This window comes from Biomphalaria glabrata, chromosome 3 (assembly GCF_947242115.1).
Source record: "Biomphalaria glabrata chromosome 3, xgBioGlab47.1, whole genome shotgun sequence".
NCBI lineage: Eukaryota > Metazoa > Mollusca > Gastropoda > Planorbidae > Biomphalaria > Biomphalaria glabrata.
The window spans coordinates 49,486,852-49,508,981 of NC_074713.1; the positions used below are offsets into that span (position 1 = coordinate 49,486,852).

The window sequence follows — 22,130 nt, forward strand, 5'->3', positions numbered from 1 at the left end:
ACGCAAGAAATATAGCTTAATGTTATAGCCTTCTAGTTGGACTTTTTAATGTATAGTTTTCTCACTGATGACCTCAACTCAAATCAATAAACGAACACCCTACAAGTAGGTCAAAGTGAGTCACCTCACCTCTAATAAACAAAAAAAAAGAGCCTAGCAAGTCATACTTTGAAGGCCAAGGCACCTTTGAAGTAAATACTGAAAAGGGGGGGGGGGAGGGGGGTCATAAAAGGCGATGAGAAGGAAAACAAGTGTCGAACTAACAGGGCACAGATGTGTTCTACTTCAAGGAGGGGGGGGGGCGCGAACCAACAAGCGATGATCTTTCCAATCTTGATCGACTTCCGCTTTTGGTAGAGAATGATGGGGAGGAAGTCGGGAGCCCTCATCTTTAACCGAGGCAGACGTCGAGGCCTCGAGGATAACCAGAAAATAATATTTTCTACATCCACATAGACATCGCCCAGGTGTATATGAGGTGGCAATGATTGCCGTTATTTAATATCACACTATATTATATTAATGAGAATAGGCTTCGGTTGGTATGTGCAAGGACACTAAGCTCCAGCTGGACCAACCTGCCCAGTGTGCAGACGAGCATTCCGGGCTCACAGGGGTCTCACCAGCCACACGAGGAGGCACAAAACCCCAGTGCAAGCCCCCCCCCCCCTTTTCCTGGATGACAGAAGTGGTCATCATCGACCCATGTTGGTCAATCTATATATGTGTAACGATTGAATTGAGCCGTTCAATACGTCGATAAAAGCTTTGTACAAATTAAAATAAATGTTTAAAAAAATAAAATAAATCTAGTTGGGTTGGGCGATTTCAAGGTCAGACATACTTTTTTTTGTTCTCATTGTAAAGTGTGTGTGTGTGTGTGTGTGTGGGAGGAGGGGGGGAGTCATAGACAAACAGCGCCATTCTTCATACAGTTCAATTTTTAAAGCAGTGTTCCTGGGCCAGTATCTTGTTCAATAGGTTCTTGATAAACTAGACGTAGTCAGCATTCTCTGGTGACCCTTCAATAGGGCACGTGTCCCTAGTTTAAATCTATATTATAAAGTAGAATGTGAGGGGTATGTATGTATGTATGTATGTATGTATGTTACTTATAGACATCAAAACCGCTTGACCAATCTTGATAAAACTAGGCAGGAATGTTCCTTGAGTACCAACTTAGACCTTAGTGAATGTATTGTAGCCCTAAAACAAATGTAAGACCCTCAAAAAAAATAAAGTTGTCCGACTCTATTACAGCTATAGTATTTTATGGATCTAGGCCATGTATACAATGTTGACATGAGAAAAGATAGAAAGGATTTAGACCTAGATCTAATTTTAAGAAATACACTTTGCGCAGATAGTTTTTTACTTTGACACATGAAAAGACAAAAGAAGATCCATTGATTTCATTATATAATTAAATTAACCTTCAATTTTGTGTTTCAAAAGCATTTTTTACATAAATTAGTTCCTGATATCTGTGACTACAGATTTCCTGACGAACATTCTTTCATTAGACAATACCGTAATGAATCGCGTACTAAATATTAATTCGTTTAATTGTTTACTTTATAATCCCATCCCTAGATCTAAAACTCTAAGATGATAAAACTTCTCTTCGCACAGATAGTTTTATACTTTAACACATAAACATATTAATTAAAGTCCATTCATTTCATATTTTGATCAAATAAACATTCAAATTTGGTTTTCTAAAGCTACATTCGTCTACGAAAGCTGCGAAGCCGAGTTGAGATAGGCCTAGATCTATATTCATTCATGAATCGCGTACTAAAAATTATTTCGTTTAATTGTTTACTTTATAATCTCATCCCTAGATCTAAAACTCTAATCCAACTCTAAGATGATAAAACTTCTCTTCGCACAGATAGTTTTATACTTTAACACATAAATATATTAATTAAAGTCCATTCATTTCATATTTTGATCAAATAAACATTCAAATTTGGTTTTCTAAAGCTACATTCGTTTACGAAAGCTGCGAAGCCGAGTTGAGATAGGCCTAGATCTATATTCATTCATGAATCGCGTACTAAAAATTATTTCGTTTAATTGTTCACTTTATAATCCCATTTATTTAACAAAGCTATCGCTCTTTTCGTTTTTAATAGATAAGAATGTATCGACTTCGGGTAAACCATTTTCGCAAAACTAATTTTATTTTCGTAGCGAAAGAGAAATAACGTGAAAGGATCATTATTTAACATACATCTAAATCCAATCCACTAGATTATTCAAAAGCAAATGTTTTAATTTTAAAAAAAATGGATTTAAGCCTATTAGCTATTTTAACATTGACACATTCGCTTTACTTATTACATTATTATTTCGTTTAATTGTTTACAAAACACTCTCAGTGACTATATCGACAGTAATGCGCAAATAAAGACCCGCGGGTCGCGGGTAACATATGTCTAGTATTATATAAAAGTTGGTTGTTTTTTTTTTTTTAAACTCACTTCATCATGGACTGCTGGCCACGTGACAATGTGAGTCAGTGATGGATGCCTCACGTAACTGGTCAGTTGTGCGACATTTAAACCATTATGCCTCCCAACTTTTTCAATAAAATGAATACATCTTTTTTAAAACCATGAACCCCCCCCCCCCCCAAATTTATTCTTATCCCCCCCCCCCTCTCCTTTTAGACTACCTCAAATCTGTTAAAAACAAAAACAGGTCTGTAGAAGAGACATGTCACGTGATTGTTTGAATCTCGGTGCTTCTATTGGGTTCCCTTTAGTCATGAGAGAGAGAGAGAGACAGAGACAGAGAGAGAGAGAGAGACAGAGAGAGAGACAGAGAGAGAGACAGAGAGAGAGACAGAGAGAGAGAGACAGAGAGAGAGAGACAGAGAGAGAGACAGAGAGAGAGAGACAGAGAGAGAGACAGAGAGAGAGAGAGACAGAGAGACAGAGACAGAGAGAGACAGAGAGAGAGACAGAGACAGAGAGAGAGACAGAGAGAGAGAGAGACAGAGAGAGACAGAGAGAAAGAAAGACAGAGACAGGTGTTGTAATAGTAGGCTAGTAGTGACTAACAAACACTTTGTAGTCTGTGTTAATGCTAACTTTATTCATATATATAACTATATATATATATATATATATATATATATATATATATATATATAGGCCTTAAAGGAATTTAATTATTCCCCTTATCTGTTAATTAGCGCATTCTTTCGACATGTCAGCAATGTGGGTCACTGGGTTACAATAACGAGACGGGCCTGACAAAACAATATCATTTACGATCACAGATAGGGCGAAGTAGCCATCGCTCTCTAAGCCCAGCGGTACCTGCGGGTTGTAAAGGTCAACTTGATCCTCGGTCAAGAAATATGTCACACTTCGACTCTGTTCAGTGACCAGGCTCCCCCATTCGGGGCGCCAGTTGGTGGTGGGAAACTGAGAATCTGGTGTGGCGAAACATGGCGAAAAGGCACCCAGACTAAAGGTCAGAATAACAAGCTGTCGTTCTCCCTACCCCCCCCCCCCTTTCTCTATCTCTCTTCCCATCTACGAATTTTAACTGGTAACTTTGTGCTGTTATTTTACCTCAAAATGCATTTCTTACAAATATTATTAGTAACATTATTACTTGACTCTAAAATACCTTAAAGAGGTTAATGATGCCTCCCCGGAAGACACAGCCGTGAGGCGAATGAAGTTCAACTTTAACTCTTTCTCTCCTAACTGACGATACCAACGTTGATTCCACCAGAATGTGGTAAATATTTACGAGAGAAAGAGTAAATGCGGAAAAGTTCTTATCGGAAGAAGACAGAACAAATTATGTCCAGTCTTCCAGCGGGACAATAAACAATATAATTAAGCACCATCCGCCGACATATCTTTTTTTTTTCTGGCCCCGGGGGGGGGGGGGATGAACTAAGTTTGTGATTTACGGCATGTTAACTTGTATAAAGGATTTTTGCTTTAATTAGATCTAAGTTAGACAATCGTGTAGGTGTGAAGACGAACTCTGAAGAAATCTGAACAAAGAGTTCTCTATGTAAAATCCAAGCACTATTTTAATGATACAAAGGACACAATCTTGAATCGACATGATTATGGTGTAAAGGCTTGTGCATAGTTGTGTATTAATCGATTCCATTTATCAAGGAAAAAAAAAACTAGGAAGGCAATAGAGACGAGGATGATGGATACTAGTTAAACTGATCTATCGTTCCTCCGTAGATGTAAGGCGTTATCTCCATTGAGAGTATTTTTTTTTAATCACCAAGGGGACTCAACGGTTCGACGCAGAGTCTTTGAGCGCGCGGAGGGTTAAGCGAACGAAGGGCATATAATGAGCAGTGTTAAGTGGGCAGGGCGGAATAACTTTGAGTGATTTTCAAAATTAACAAAGTTCAACAATGTCTGAGCATTGTTAGTACACGCACACTGTGTTATTCTATTGGGGGGGGGGGGGGGGAATGGACACCATCTAATTACAGCTGCAGTAAGTACACCAATTAAAATTTCGGAGTCTCGTGCATTTAATTAATTGGGAATCAGCCGAAAGAAAAAAAAAACATGATCGGAAAGCCCCAATCAAACTCAAGTACGATAAAGGAAAAACCCAGATTGAATTTTTAAAGGGAGAAGTGCAAATCGAATAAGAGTGACCCACATTTGACTACAAAATTTAAAGGGCTGCATACCTATGAAGTCTCAAAGCCTACAAAGCCCAGTTTAATATTATCTATTGAAGGTTTTCATACATGGCGGGTAATCTTAAAATAGCCAGCTTTAAGGTGTATCCGGTGTTAGAAAATAAAGGATGGGTTGTTAGGCTGTGTTTTTAAAAAGTTACATGCTACATCTTGTGCACATTTTGGCACTGTAGGATCTAATTTGTTAAGCTCTTCCGTTTGTGACTTTTATCGAGTTGGCAAGTTTGGAGTACAATTTAGCGTCCTTGACATTCTTTAGTTTAATCGTGAAAATCTCATGCAGTCTCTAAGCATTCCTTCAAGGAACAGAACCAGGCGCAATATAAAAAAAAGTAAGACGTGATGATGATAATGAAAGAATAGACGGTGACCACACTAAATCTGACTCAAACTCTTGATTCGTACAAACGCATCTTCTTCCCTTCTTCCATCAGAGCATGAGACTGGTTGCCTGAATCAGACAGGAAAACCAACGACTTAGCAGAGTCTCTAAGACTCTTGAAACTCTAGGCCTGTGGAAGCGTGTCTCCATCTGACTGTCTGAACAATCTTCTGTATGGGAAAGATCCAAGCGGATTTACATTTTGCATCCTTATTATCGATGGCTCGTATCTCAAGATGCTTGGGTTAGAAATGAGGCCTAAGGCCGAGCAAACCGGAGAAAATCCCCATATTCCCCCGTCAGTGCAGACAAGGACACAAGTGGGGTTGCAAAGTCGCAACTTATGGGTGGTTTAAACCAATAGCTTCTTGCTAGAGATAGGAAACGAACCGAACGAACTGAACTCGAACCACACTTATGACCGAACCGAACTATACTCGTCATCGAACCGAGCCGAACTTAAATCTGAGCGAACCGAACCCGAACTTTAAAAGTTGGGTTCGATTCCCATCTCTACCTGTTGCCATGTCACAGGTCTGTACGACGTGGCGACGAGCTATTGGTCTCCACTGCCCACAGGTTGTGACGTTGTAGGTCAGTGTTCAGGCCTTGTATAACGACTGGTCTCGATTCGAACCCAGAGAGAGAGAGAGAGAGAGAGAGAGAGAGAGAGAGAGAGAGAGAGAGAACAAAAAATTACGTATAAACAAGGTTACAAAAGACAGTTTGTGTGGAAACACAAACTCAATATCGGCCCCCGAAGAGGTCCACCCAGGAGGCTTCAATATTTTCAGAAAGAACATCCAAATGAAATTATATCAAAGACAAATGAGAGATAAGAATGGAGAAAGAAGGTTAACAGATCTTGTGTAGTGCCCCAACGGTCCCGCAGATCAAAGGATAGGTGTAAGTGAATGTAAAGTTAGATGTGAACCTGGCCTAACTAGTTCCCCTTTTAGACATTGTGGTCTATAGGACAGATGATGTAAAGTTCAACTGTTTACGGTTAGCGAGGGTGTCATGTAGCCAGCACAACGACCAACCGCCTATACTTTTCCCCAACTAATGTCAGGTACTCATTAGAGCTGAGTGGACTCAGAGGCGCCCAAAGATTCCAAAGTTGAAAATCCCAGTCTTCACCAGGATTCGAACCCGGGACCCCCGGTTCGGAAGCCAAGCGCTGTACCGCTCAGCCACCGCGCCTCCCCTGGCCTAACTGATGTCTTATAATTGATCTAATTGTTTTGAAAAGGCTCAATCTCTTATTCGAATCCTCAAAAAAAAAAAAAAAAAAAAAAAAAAAAAAATCCACAATATAAAAAAATGTTCAGAAAAATGAAGTTTATAAGATCACTATTCATTTTAAATTAGGTCTAAATTATAATGCATACTAATTAGCTTTTTCTCTTTAAAAAAACTGCTTGCATAACTGATTTTAAAAATTAGATTTTTCGCTTTCAGAAAAAAAAAAGTAGCCGTTGCATCAGAACTTTGAATGGTCTAAAAATTGTGATGTCGGATTTTCAATATCTTTTCTAGTTTACGAGATCTAAACGGGACGGACGGACAGACATTTCGCACAAAACTAATAGCGTCTTTTCCCCTTTCGGGGGCCGCTAAAAAAGAACCATTAAAAAAAAAACTTTCTATACAGTGATAGAAACTAGATTCACTGTGACTTGGGTCCGATATGGAGTCACTGACATGCGGGTTCAAAAAGCATAAGCAAGGCTGTCAGTAGACCTAGAGATAAATCCAAAATGTCTTTCATGTGATAACACTATTGCACTGGTATACAGATTTTTGTTCTGTTGCTCCATTCATGCCTCAAATAGAGCCTTGCTGAGTCGGCATTTGCATGTGCCACTTTTAAGTAGTGTTTAAACTGCACTGCAGACAGTAAACCATTTGTTTACAGACTGCACCCCCCCCCTTCCCACTCATTTCTTTAGGAAGAATCCTCCAATGGTAAGGCCCCCACACCGACACCCCTCCTCCCCACGATTGCAGGCTGTTTATGTCTGTCGGTGGATTGCTTGATTTATCTACAATGTAATAGTTGCTTTTAGTTTTGTCGCATTGTCTCTGTATCTCTCTATCTATGTTTTTGTGTGTGTGTGTCTCTATCTCTATCTGTCTCTCTCTCTGCCCTGTCACTCCGTCTCTCTATTATTACACCCTTTCTTGAATGATGTTTGTTATGCATTCCCTCCCCTCCCCTTCTCATCCACCAGAATGGACTATCTTTAGGTCTGAAAATACAAGTTCTGGTCGGCCATTGTTCTCAGGAAGTGGCAACTTATCCCCCTCCCCCACCTACACACACACTTTGGGGTGGTCTCCTTGCCTAACACACCAATCCCTTCTATACGCCCCCCCCCTTTTTCCACAATCTATTGTAGTATTACATTATGTAAGTGACATTGAATGCAAGCACAAAAAGTAATGGGGGTGGGGGGAGTACCGAGAAGGAGAGTGAGGTAAAAATAGTGACACTAAACTAGTGAGACCTCCAATGAAAGAGCCTGAATGAGGATGGCAATAACAGTATTCATTTTCTTATAATCTCTCTCTCTCTCTCACTCTTTGGCTCATGCGCTCTCTCTCTCTTTCTCTTTAATTCTCTCTCAATCTTGCTGCCCATCTTGGTCCACGTTCTCTCCCTGACTCTCGTTTTCTCAATCTTTCTCTCACTCTCCAAAACGACTCTATAAAAAATTTTTCTTTTTTTTCTATCAATCTTTCTATCTCTCGCTCTCTCACTCTCTTCTGTCTATTTATTCCTCTTCCGAATTTTCCTCACACTCTCCAATTCCCTCCTCTTTCTATTAGTCTCTCTCTCTCTCTCTCTCTTTCTCTCTCTCTATCTCCAGGTATAAATGAAACCATTGAGCGAGACACATTGAATGTCAAGTTGTTGCCCCACGTGACCGTCATTGACCAATCACTTTCCTTTCACCAGACAGCTTCATGTCACAACAGAAATTCAAATAATTAGCCAATGTCTTACATGTCGAGATTAACATTTATTGATACGTTTTTTATAGTTATCTAATCAGTATTCTCAACCTTGGATTTATTCCACCATAGCTGGGTTTTGTTTAGTTTTTTTTTTTTAATATTCTACGGAAGTATTGTATTACTTTTATAGTTCCGCCTCTACGGAGGAGGTGTTACGGGGAGATGTTGCAGACGATCCGATGCAAGGTGTCAGTCCCAAAGAAGCGGAGGCACCTTGCATTACGATGCCACACATGGATTGATGAGTTTAACAAAGAGGTATGAACCAAAACTAACGCGATTAGGAAAAACTCCGATTGGGAACTGGACAGGATGAACTGCCCCTCCCATAGTTCCCAGGTAATTGAGAGGTAAGGCATTGGCTTCAATTTCGGTGAACAAGTATCAGTGCAGTGTTTCACGTGAGAACGTAGACCCACTTCCGACCTACATATTTTACCACAACTAATGTACACAATGCCGTGAGAGATCTATTTAAGACTAAGACTGCTTTATTGATCCTTATGGAAATTCGTTGCGATTACAAGGACTCTTTTCTGCGCCTATGTTCAGCAAAGGCTTTTCATTGAGTCTCAACTATGTCCCACGATCTTTCACTGCCAGCTTTCATCTATGTCAGTGAGGGGAAAATGTCTGAATGCGCTATAAAGAACTGTACTGTATGGTATATATATATAAAAAAAAGAAAATAAGTTAAAGTTATATGAATTTTTCAAAGCTACGGTCCCAGAAGAGAAGCGCCCTGACCACACTAACTAGAGGACCACGACGTTTACGTAACACAATGAAGTACCTGGATTTCTCTTTTACCTGCCTTCTACATAATCTCGGGGGGGGGGGGGATTTAGACCTAAGTGTCACAGATTTATGAACGTTGGGTCACATGTCACGTGGGATATCTATGGTCTAGCAGAAGGAGTGGTTTTGGGAGGAACACTAACAAAGAGGCAAGTAATGACAATAACAGTGATTATAACTCTTGATCTACCACACGCACACACACACACACACACACGCGCGTAGCAATAGTCCAACATTATCATATGAGCATTTAGTTACTATATGTGCCACGTGTGGACTCTGTGACCAGGAATGCATGTCTAATGAACACTTAACCATTCGTGGATTAAAGTTATAACATGTAACGAACTCATGTTTAATTTTTTTTTACAAGTCAATCATCTTTTTTCTGCGTTCTCATTCTCGTGAGGGTGGGGGGCTGAGATTTCTAGACCTACTTCTAAGATGATCTCCGCAAATGTTTCCAGATCAGGCCATTCTCCATACATTTTTTCTTTTACATGGATTTTATTAGTGCCGTGTGCAACTTCGGAAGACAGGATCTAGACAGGAACAAACACGGGAAGAGAAAAGCTGGGAGACCAAAGCAAACATGGATGAGATCAGTAGACCAAGATGCAAGGACATCCTGATGGACATGGAACCAACTGAGAGGGATTGCCCCAGAGTCCGATGGCCAAGTACTGTTGCGGCCCTATGTTCCACTGGAAATCAAAACTATTTAAGTTAATTCTTGTATGGGCCTCACGATCAAATACACGGTTTTGGAGGACAAGGTCGGCATGCTCCGGTGACACTCCACAAGGCCATGTTAAAGGGGGGCATCAGAATGGAAGCACAGTCAGATTTAACTTTCGCCCCAAGATGCAGAGAATTGAGCTACACTTTCTTTTAGGTAGTCCTGATCTGAGGGGAAGTTGAAATTGTTTTCAACACGGTTGCTAAGGACGGTGGAGTCCTGTAAATCTTTGTTGTATGGTAGACAATAATTGTTGAAATGAAAAGGTACTAAACGAATAATCTTCAGCTACACACGTCTGTATGACGTACTACACAACATTACAAATACCTCAAGGGGAATAACTTTAGTGACAACTCTGACGTCCACAAGTAGTTCGCTGAATGTTACATGCACATTTCTAAATCCACCTAGTTTGTGTATGGTTTGTGTATCTAAAAATACATTTCCCTTTTAGACATTTGTTAGACACTTAGTATAGAGACGCACCGTAGTTGGCGTCACGGTTTAGTCGGGCCTACTTTATTGATGTTATTATTAGTCAGCTGGTGCTAGGACTTCAAAGGGACAACTGCATATTACGGTCAGAGACTCGACTGTGGCCTTTCTAGTATACATTCAAGTAAATATCGGTCTGGACTTAAGTCCTTTAACCTTGTAATGTAATGTAGGCATTGTCCTGTAGTAGTTTAAGCGCATCTAATACACCCGTACAAGAAACTCAGACATCTCCTGAGAAATCTGTCGAAGTCAGACAGCCATCAACAACTGCAAGATGAAAGCTTATCACACGTTACCATGCAAGGGGCAGATAATTCTAAGTCTCAACTGTTTCTATGGCAATCGATTAAAGAGAATATCACGTGGCCACGATAAACTAAACAATGTCAAGGACGCTAAACTGAACGTCAATGTTGCCAACTAAAAAATTATAAAATAAAATGAGCCACAAACGGAAGAGATTTAACATTTTAATTCTGAAATGCTAAAAAGTGATTAATTAAAAACCAGACCGTAAAAACACCTAGTTTATCAACACTTCCTGTATTCTGTACACCGGATATACCAAAAAAAAATGCAGCTATATATATATAGTTTTATCCTCCATAGATATTTTCTAATAGCAATGCGAGATGAAGAGCCTGCAACGGAATAGATTTGAACCGGATTAAAATCTAACAAATTTTTTTTTATATAGCGACCATCAGCAGTCTGATTAACTTTGCCATCACCTGCTGGTATGGTAATACCCCACTGGCACAAAGACTTAGACTAAATAGACTAATTAAAAAGGCATCGTATATCACTCGAACACAGCTACCATCTCTTGAAGAGCTGTTTCATGAAAAAAGCCTTTCCAAAACACTCACGATTCTTAAGGATAACCTGCACTGTTACACAAGATCTGAACGAAGTGGTCGTCTCCTTTCCACAACAGAAAGATTTAAAAACTACTTAATCCCACTTTCGGTCAGAGTGTTACAAGATCAGCTGTCGTCATCGAGAAGTACATAGAAGTCTAATTCATAAAGCGCTGGTTGTGAGTGCGCTTGTGTTTCGTGTGTGAATGTTGTTCGAATTTTTTCATCTATACTTTTATTGTACAGTAGTTATGCTGATGTTGTCAAACTGAATTTCCATTTGATTGGATCAATAAAATTATCTTATCTTATCACCGTAACAGGCTAAAATATTGTAATAACTGAAAGGAGGCAACTCAACGAGACATAGATGTTTATTTACATGGAGACATGACAAACACATAGGACATCTGAATTAAGCACAGCATCTATATCAGCTCTAGACTTGGAAATCATTCTCTCACTTCTCTAATGTTGACATCCTTCCTAGTCAAGTCTCTGATAGTGCGCACCTTCTGCACTGGCTTGGATGGCGGTGTGCATGGCAGGGTTATAACTATATTATACATTTCAAGCTTCCTGTAATCTTTACCAATCGCATTCTATAAATCTTAAAAAGAAAACAACTTGTATTTATCTCTGACAAGAGAGACTTCCCTAATGTGCTCTAAAAGTAATGCAAGGCTCGTGTTCTGGGTGTAAAGCTAACTTAATTATGACATTTTCTTTGTGAGTTGCTGTTTTCGCGCGCTGCTAAAAATAATCTTCTCATCAATAACTCCGGGGCAGCCATGTCATCATCATAATTACAGCCACGGGGCCACAAGGTATAAATTATGTCACAAAAGGCAGGAAAGTGTGTTTGTGTGTGTGTGCGCGTTTAGCTAAAGGCTGGCTGTATTGGGGGGGGGGGGGGGATAAAGAGAAGGTAATTCGCATACAGGAACGTATATGTCTGATATTATCTTCCCTTGCAGTTAGAACTAGTTCACAGGAGAAAGTTTGTAAGAAATGTTTTGAAAAGAAAGTCACTAAACGAACGAGAGGAAACAGACCAAGAGACAACCTTAAATAGCTTTAGTTCGTGTGTGAATTTAAGATGAGATATCCTACACTGCGAACTACAATTATAGGTTTTAGCACATCTTAATGTAGGAGTAAGTTATGACACATGACATCCCCACATCACATAGCCACATGACATCACCACATCACATCCCCACATAGCCACTTGACATCCCCACATCACATAGCCACATCTCACACATGGACGCGGATTTTGAAAATGGCTCTAACGATTTTCCTAGAAATTTGACAAATCGTATTTTTTAGTGTTCCATTGCAGAATTCAAACAGATCATGTGACTCTTGGTTTAAATAGCACAAGTGACATAAAATACGCCAGTGTAAGACGTCACAGTTGAATACTAAAACTGTAAGACGTCAAAGTATGACTTACTAGTTGAATACTAAAAAAACTCAAAGTGAACAGTAAGACGTCTCCGTTGAATACTGAAAGTCAACTGTAAGATGTCAAAGTAAGACGTGAAAATCCAGCCTGCTCTCAACATCTTGACATGGAGGATAATTGAACCACACAAAAAGAAGTTCATACTGAAACACTATCAGGAAACAGCGGGGCGAACTAGGACACGATACTCTCCATTAATCTCCAGCGCCATGTTTTATTTATTCTTTGCGATAACTTTAATCCCTTTCAAGTCAACTAAATCCCCAACCCACCCCGCCATCCCTTCTGTTTCGATCTTATCCTTGAATGCAGGATGCCATTTATTAAACTCTTCGTATCCATTAATTCTACATTTAAGGCCTCGGGACTGCATTGGTTGAGCCGGACCTAAATCGTAACTTCAGTACATTAGCTTGAGACGTCTTTTCAATGGGACGACCCATCGTAACATTAGGGTAGTATTTACTTACCCTGAACCCACTCCTCGCTCCCCCCCCCCCCAACCCCCGCCCCAAGTGTACCCCCCTTCACACCCACCCAGCCCAAATTTAGCATAGGAAAAATGTCGAACAGTTATTGAAGAGTGCGCTGGTGAAAGAGGTCCCTAATTAGTTTGTGTTTTCGGTACAAATCATCGGCCCTGATCAGGGTGCTCTGTCAGCCTCACACAAGAAAAGGTATACTATACAATACCAGGAGGATAAGACCAGCCACACACAATCTCACTTGTGCAAGCGCAAGTCACGCTACAATGGGCGATTTGGGACTGGTCGCGCAACAGTGGGGGTAAGCGAGTGGAACAACTTGTGAGAACCACTGTTCTCGTGTAAGGTGAGAGAGAGAGGGAGGGATATAGGAGAAGGGGGGAAGGGTGACAGTGTACATTCTATCTACACTAATCGACCTGCTCTGCCATTTCAATGGTGCAGCTGTTCCGAAATCACGTCATTCGAGGGTCTTAGCTTCTAACGAGCGCGTGGATCAGGTCCTTTGGTTCACTCGGTGTGACAGTGCTACGGAGCAGGGCGCTCTGTTGCCCTATTTATAGAAACCTGGCACAATTTTTTTTTTATTAAAACGTAATATGGACTTAAATGGCGCGCCCCAACTACACCGTCTTGCCCCCTTATCCCAGCGCAGCCCCCCCCCCCGCCCCATTTAAAACACCCCAGCATGTGTTTCTTGGTATCTCGTATGCGTTAAACATTGTTGTTGGGGCAATTATTTATTATATATGTAATGGGCTATTCTTATGGTTGCGTTCAAAGCAGCGGTGTAGCAACAGTGGAGCAGGGGCTCATTGCACCCGGTCCCTTGACCGATGGGGGCCCATGGCGGCAGTAGATAAAACAAAAATACATTATACAGGATAATTCGACAGGACTTTTCCACATGTCACACCGACACCACATACCCATATGACATTTCCACATGACATACCGACACCACACACCCACATGACATGCAGACACCACATACCCACATGACATTTCCACATCATATACCGACACCACAAACATGACTTTTCATTATTTTGCGGACATCTACTTATGTGAATTTAAATTTTTAAAACACTCAACCGTCCAATTTCTTTTTAAAAAAAAAGAGGTGGGGGGGCGAACCACTGTATTCTTAAACCCGTGTCTACTGGTACAGTACTGCGCCACTGATTCAAAGTAGTATACCTTTTTTTTTTAGGCTGACAGTTCACATTTTGGCGATGACAGCCACATTAAACTCAAAAGTAAAACAGATGATAGGTCTGTAAGGCTTGTACTTAGATGACTGGCACAAGGGTAATCCCTTAAGACGGTCATGTGACCATTGTGACAAATAGATAGCTCTTTATCATTGGAAGACAGTCTTACATGACAGCATAGTAGTTTAATAAAGATAAATACTTTTTTTTTTTTGGTCTGGGTGATAGTACTGTACGAAGGAATGTTATAGATGTGTTGTCTAGTAGATCGAGGCCCTTACTCTGATCTAATTTTTTATACATGTGTTGTCTAGTAGCACACGGCCCTTCCAATGACCTAATTTATTACACGTGTGTTGTCTAGTAGATCGAGGCCCTTACTCTGATCTAATTTATTATACCTGTGTTGTCTAGTAGCACACGGCCCATATAATGACCTAATTTATTACACATGTGTTGTCTAGTAGAACACGGCCCATATAATGACCTAATTTATTACACATGTGTTGTCTAGTAGAACACGGCACATACAGTGACCTAATTTATTACACAAGCAGTCTAGTAGAACACGGGCCCTTATATTGACCAAATGTATTATACATGTGTTGTCTAGTAGCACACGCCCATACAATTACCTAATTTATTACACATGCAATAAGAATAATTGAACAAACACAGCTACCTACGTTTTCTATATACACACTGCTATGTACACTTTTTGACAGACACACTGTTACCTACACATTTAAACAGACACATTGTTACCAGCAAATTTAAACAGACACATCTGCTACATATATATTCACATTTGAACAGAGGCATTGCTACATATATATTCACATTTGAACAGACACACTGCTACCTATATATTTGAAAAAGACACGCTGATACCTAGATCTATATATTTAGGTCATTGGTTAATATGCATGACAAAATGCATGACGCGTAGGACGTAATCATCTTCTTTTTTTTTTTTAAGGGGGATGCACAGTGAGAAAACATAGATTTAGGTCAAAAATATCGATATTTTAAAATTAATTGATTTTAATAGTTTAAAATGTCTAGAATACGAATTCCCTATCAGAATACTAAAAAAAATACGTTTTATACATCAATTTTGTATTTTAAATGTAGATATATAAGCAAAATTTTGATGTTTTGGTGAAAAATCAACATTTTGTAAGCTATAGTTGATAAGCTAATGTACGCTCTAATCCCTAACAGATGGTATCGATACAAAGGTCTACTTTTCTAGTTCCGATTATGTGCATGGTTTCTCATTCTATAAATAAATAGTACTGCAATGAACTTTCAAAATACGTCACTACCTCTTTTTTTCCCCTATATCCTCATATACACACCCACAAAGCCATATTTACGCATGCGCACCATCAAAGCTTCTATAGTTACTGTAATTACACGCATGCGCACTGAAAAAGCTTCCGTAACTACAAAGTATGCACGCATGCGCACATGACGTGAACCGGTCCTTCTTCTGTAAACTTCCATCACATCAACAATCGATTCATTATTGAAACTCAGAAATGCCAACAAAAGGTTATATGTTTGGAAAGAAAAAACGTTACTGTAAGCCCAGAGGACGACATGCTTCAAAGACAAATGCACAATTACAAAGGTAAGTCTAGATCTAGAGTTTGCTTTTTTTTTTATTTACTAGACAAGCGTGTGCTGACACATAAAATAATGACTATGAAACCTTGGCTCTTTGAGTTCGACAACGTGTTTATCCAATGAATCACATCTAGATCTAGAATCTAGATTCTATAGACATTAAATAAATATCATGAAAATGATTGCAAACATAGAGATCTATCCTTTTATAGATCTAGTCTATATTAGGAGCATAGATCACATTAGAACTAGATAATCTCTAGAGATTAGATTATCTGATTATCGTGTATGATGATGTATTGAACAGTATTGTAGGACTTCAACTTCAACTCAAGTCTTGGTCTTAGTTGTTTTTTTTTAGATCTAGTACATATTGTCATATATAGATCTATATTACATGTAACATGTCTCTATACATTCTTTACTTTTTATGATTAATACAATATATGATTTCTAAAATGCATTATAAAATTTAAAATAATCTTCATGTTGTGATAGATGTGACGTGTACTTTCATACTATTGAATTTTTTTTTAAAGACCCTCTAATTTATTTTTTATTTGTTTGCAGCTCTGTTTTGGATACAGCTGGATCTGAAGCAGCAACAACACAGCCTGCAAGTGCAGCTGAGCGAAAAATATCCCTAACTGCAGTTACTAACGCTGATAACACCAATAAGAGGCTGCCTGAAGATTTCATATACGTCATGATGAATTCAATGCAATTGACCACAATGGTCTCCTTGTTGTGCTGTCCACATTGCTTTGACAACAAATTAACTATGTGCATCACACAATCAAAAGGCATGGCTCATTTGATTAAAATCAAATGCCTAAATTGTGAAACATATTTGTGGTCCGACTGGACCTCAAAAAAAAGTAATGATGTTCATCTGGATATTAATGTCCGCGCTGTCGCTGCATTAAAAGAATCTGGAATCTCGCATTCTAAATTTGATAGGTTTTGTGGACTTATGAGTATGCCCTGCATGCACAGAAATACTTATAACAATCTAGCTAACATAGTCAATACCGCTATAATTGAAGCTGGTGAAGAATGTATGATTAGGGCATCTGCTGTTGTGCATGGAAGAAACATTTCACAACCTCTAACTACAGATGAAAGAATAAGTTCAACAGGCTGTCCTGTTATTACAGTTTCTTTCGATGGGACTTGGCATAAAAGGGGCCACTCATCTCATTCAGGAATTGGCACAGTTATTTTGATACTGGACTCGTCATCGACACCGAAGTCCTATCAAATTATTGCCATGTTTGTGATTCAAACTCTGCAGAACTAAACTTTGATGCCTCTAAGCATATGTGTCAAAAAAACTTCAGTGGCTCAGCAAATGCAATGGAGGCCGCAGCAGCATCCAAAATCTTTTCGCGCTCTGTGGCATCCAGAAAACTTGTTTATGGCACGATGCTGTGTGATGGCGATAGTAAATCGCATTCATCTGCCATTACCAACTCAGGATATGATGTAGAAATCTTAAAAGAGGACTGCATTAACCACATCTCAAAAAGAATGTTTAATGCTTTGAACAATTTAAAAATGTCTAACAAAAAAGAACTAAATTATAGGCTTACAAAGCCAAAAATTGAAAAAATTACAAATTACTATTCCAAAGCTCTGCGCCAAAATGCTCCCGACATTCAAAAAATGAAGCTGGCTGTTATGGGCTCATTTTTTCATATGATGAGCTCAGACCTAGATCATAACCACAGGTTGTGTCCTGATGGCGCTACATCTTGGTGTCACTTTAAGAGATCAGAGGCACTAAAACAGCCATATAAAAAACACAACCAGACCATCACATCAGAAATAGGTAAACTGTTATTTCCTATAATGAAAAGACTAACAGACACAGATCTGTTAAAAAGATGTTCTAGAATGGGAACACAAAACGCCAATGAATCTTTTCATTCCCTCATTTGGCAAAGATGCCCCAAAACAGAATTCGCAACATTAAAAACGGTAAGGGCTGCGACATACCTTGCTGTTTTAGCCTTCAATAATGGACCTGTTGGCATCAGATCAGTTTTTGACATATTAGGCATTCCCTGGACACTAAAGAACATTTCTTCTAGTGAGAAAAAGCAAAATGTCAAACTACAGCTTGTTAGAAAAAGAAAATCAATCGCATTAGTGTCCAGGAGAAAAAACTTGAAAAAACGAAGAATTGAGCATGAGCACCGGGCAGAGGTTCTAGAAGGTCCAACCTATCAATCAGGCCATTTTAATGAATAGTTTTTTGTTTTTTTTATTATCTATTATGTTGTTTTATGTAAATATTCCCTTTTTTTTCATTTTTATGGTTACAATAAATATTTTATATCATTTTAAAAACTTTAAATGCGTTTTTCTCAAAATGTATTTTTAGGTGCATGTTGTCCACAAGAATCTCAAAATCTTTAGTTCTGTATAAGTTAGACTAATAATTTTTCACATGTAGTTTATTGATAGTATATCATAGGTAATAGGCTGCAAAAATTTTCAATATGTATAATAAATTTCATAAAAAAATAAAAATAATGATGTGACCTCAGATGAAAAATGGGGTCGGAAAAAAATAAAAATTTTAAAAATTCATAAAAATTAAACCAGTAATAATTTTCAAAACAAAATTAGCCAGTTACCTATGGGATTCAAATATCTATCAGGTGCAATCAAAAAATTAAAAAAATTTTGAGTACTTTAGAATATTTTAAGAATTTTGTAAACATTGTTTATTTTCAAGATGGCCGCCATTTCCATAGCAACCCAAAAGGCTACACTCATAAAATGTGTATGGTTACTCATGTCTCTATATGTTCTATCAAGTCATGCATAAAGCTTTTCTATTTATCTGTAAATTACAAAAATTGAAATTTCATTGTGCATCCCCCTTAAGTAACGTCTGTATCATATAAGATAAGATATTTGGACAGACTTACTGATACCTATATATTTGAGCAGACACACTGATACCTATATATTTGAACAGACACACTGATACCGATATATTTGGACAGACACACTGATACCTATATATTTGAACAGACACACTGATACCTATATATTTGAACAGACACACTGATACCTATATATTTGAACAGACACACTGATACCGATATATCTGGACAGACACACTGATACCTATATATTTGAACAGACACACTGATACCGATACATTTGGACAGACACACTCCTATTTAGACATTTTGAATAACACAGTCCTTCTAAAGCATCGTATTATAAACTATCAATTGCGATGGAAATAATTTCAAGAAATCCCCCCCCCCCCCCCACCAGGCTTATGATCTAAAAAAACAAAGCCGCTTAAAACGGTGAGATTACAGTTCACAATATAAGCCAAAAGAACGTGATTCGTGATTTTTTAAAAAAAGTCGTTAAACAGATGTAAGAACACGTATTTCCATACATTCGCATACCAGTACGCCATCTGCTTTAAAACGGTTTCTAGGGAAACGTCAATGTGAATATATTCTCGGAAATATAAGAGACAAGTGCGTAATCATGACCGTGCTAAATACGCACACACACACATAATTTCGCGTCAGTGTTTTATTTTATAAGCACATTTTTCCTTTTGGCACTTGAAACTTTTTTCTGCGCTCTTTTAATTCGTTCGCGGAATTCTTGGATTCAGTCGCAGCCGTTGCTAAGTCAACAAAAAGAAAACTTGTTAATTTCCAAACCAACGAGAGCTACGAGACCTAGATCTAGAACATTTCGAGAGTTCTCTCCCTGCTAAAGATACAAATCACGCCAACTCAAAGACAAAAATTAAACACAAAAATTAGACACAAAATCAGCTGACGATGTGCGATGTTCTAGGAGTGTGTGGGGGGGGGGGGGGGGCGTCCGCGGATGAAAGTACGCTGGGGTGCACAGTTTTTGTTTTCATCTACGGGTTTAAGTACATTTTTTTTTTAAAAGTACACGTGTTTTTTTTCTTGAAAAGAACTGCGGTTACTTTGAAACTAAACTCCGGAGAGTACGTGTTTCTGTCATAACTTGTGGTGTAGGTGAATTAATGAGGTCAATAGCTTTTTAAACCAAAAGACGGCACGAGAGAGAGAGCACTGTATTTATACAGGGAAAAAGGGGGGGGGGGATCCAATTACATTTTACTGTTTGGCGTATTGGCAGGTTTATTGTTAGCTAGTATGGCCTGGCATGTTTCTTCTATCTTGAAGGCTGTTTTTTATTGCTTAATTATACAGGCCAATTTAATTCTAATATATATATTTAACTTGGGAAGTACGCAAGTTGTTTAAATAAAAAATCAAATTAAAGAAAAAAAAAATAGCCAAAACATTGGGGACGGGGGCTGGGTTCATTGTTTTATTTTGTTTTTTTCACTATACAAGACTTATCTGATCTACATTTCTATATCTATTTCAGTGGTGCCCTAGTCTTCTACTTGTCTATATATATTTCAGTGGTGCCCTAGTCTTCTACTTGTCTATATATATTTCAGTGGTACCCTAGTCTTCTACTTGTCTATATATATTTCAGTGGTGCCCTAGTCTTCTACTTGTCTATATATATTTCAGTGGTACCCTAGTCTTCTACTTGTCTATATATATTTCAGTGGTACCCTAGTCTTCTACTTGTCTATATATATATATTTCAGTGGTACCCTAGTCTTCTACTTGTCTATATATATTTCAGTGGTGCCCTAGTCTTCTACTTGTCTATATATATTTCAGTGGTACCCTAGTCTTCTACTTGTCTATATATATATATTTCAGTGGTACCCTAGTCTTCTACTTGTCTATATATATTTCAGTGGTGCCCTAGTCTTCTACTTGTCTATATATATTTCAGTGGTGCCCTAGTCTTTTACTTTTCATTGTCCACTATGCGCAGAAGCTTCGATGGATCGGATATAGTCGCGGCATGGGCTGGACATGTCCCGCAAGCCGTAAATTGGGCATCATTGATTGATATTAGCAAGGATATTAGTTCACCAAACAGAATGCCTTGTGGAAGTCGACCTTATTATACAACTGTTGTTTTTATATTATATTAACTCTTTCTCTCCATAATTATTTACCACATTCTGATGGAATCAACGCTGGTAGCGTCTGTTAGGAGAGAAAGAGTTAAAGATAGGTTCAGGTTTCGGTCCGTTTTCGTTCCGGAACAAAACCTGAACTACTGGCCCAAATTGCACAGTCCACAGCAGCCCTTTCCAAACTTAAAATAATATGGAAAGACAAAGGCAGAACCCTCGGCATCAAAATCAGACTGATGCACATCCTGGACATGGCCAGATTTTTATATGCTTGTGATATAAGAGCTGGAGAGGAGGATCCTTGCAATGGAATTGAGATGCTGCAGAAGGATCCTTGCAATGGAATTGAGATGCTGCAGAAGGATCCTTGCAATGGAATTAAGATTCTGCAGAAGGATCCTTGCAATGGAATTGAGATGCTGCAGAAGGATCCTTGCAATGGAATTGAGATGCTGCAGAAGGATCCTTGCAATGGAATTGAGATGCTGCAGAAGGATCCTTGCAATGGAATTGAGATACTGCAGAAGGATCCTTGCAATGGAATTGAGATGCTGCAGAAGGATCCTTGCAATGGAATTGAGATGCTGCAGAAGGATCCTTGCAATGGAATTGAGATGCTGCAGAAGGATCCTTGCAATGGAATTGAGATGCTGCAGAAGGATCCTTGCAATGGAATTGAGATGCTGCAGAAGGATCCTTGCAATGGAATTGAGATGCTGCAGAAGGATTATAGATGTCCCATTTAAAGACCGCATCACAAACCCCAAGAAATTAGAGACAGGGTTACTGCCGTGATTGAACCCCATGATGACCTGCTAACTATCGTAAAAAAAAAAAAAACGCAAGCTAAAAATCTATGGCCATATTACAAGATCTTCGTGGCTCGCAAAAGACATTTCTTCAGGGAACAGTACCAGGAAAAAGAAGAAGAGGCAGACAGAGAAAGCGATGGGAAGACAACATATAAGAATGGACGGGCCAGCTATTGAAAGAGGTTCTAACTAAGGCGAAAGACAGAGAGGAACGTAGAAAGACAGTCGACAAATCTTGCATAGTGCCCCAACGGTCCAACAGACTAAGGGATAGGTAAATGTAAAAGATGGGTACCGGTATTGTCCAGTGCAAGCCTATTATCAATTTTAAAAATACTTAACGCAGCCTTGCAAATTTGAGATGACTAACATACGCAACGGCCTGCGTAACCATGCGAAATACTGCACCATCCCGAGCCTCACAACAAACCTTTAATATAACTTTTATAATTAATTTACAGACGTGTTCACATGC

The 22,130-nt window shown here is 38.9% G+C and overlaps 2 protein-coding genes across 3 annotated transcripts in view; one reads left to right on the forward strand and one right to left on the reverse strand.

The window, feature by feature from the left end:
• LOC106051993 (cysteine-rich motor neuron 1 protein-like) overlaps nucleotides 1-22,130 on the reverse strand; it is a 116,498-nt gene that overhangs the window by 90,528 nt on the left and 3,840 nt on the right. The gene's annotated exons all lie outside the window — the stretch shown is intronic.
• Nucleotides 15,175-18,173, forward strand: LOC129924942 (uncharacterized). Of its 2 annotated transcripts, none has more exons than XM_056022462.1 (2): nucleotides 15,175-15,818; nucleotides 16,385-18,173. In XM_056022462.1, the coding sequence occupies exons 1-2, from the start codon at nucleotides 15,727-15,729 to the stop codon at nucleotides 17,112-17,114; spliced, it is 822 nt and encodes a 273-aa protein (XP_055878437.1). In that variant the 5' UTR covers nucleotides 15,175-15,726; the 3' UTR covers nucleotides 17,115-18,173. The 2 variants fall into 2 exon arrangements, with proteins under 2 accessions (XP_055878437.1, XP_055878436.1); XM_056022461.1 differs by having other exon boundaries at nucleotides 15,185-15,818.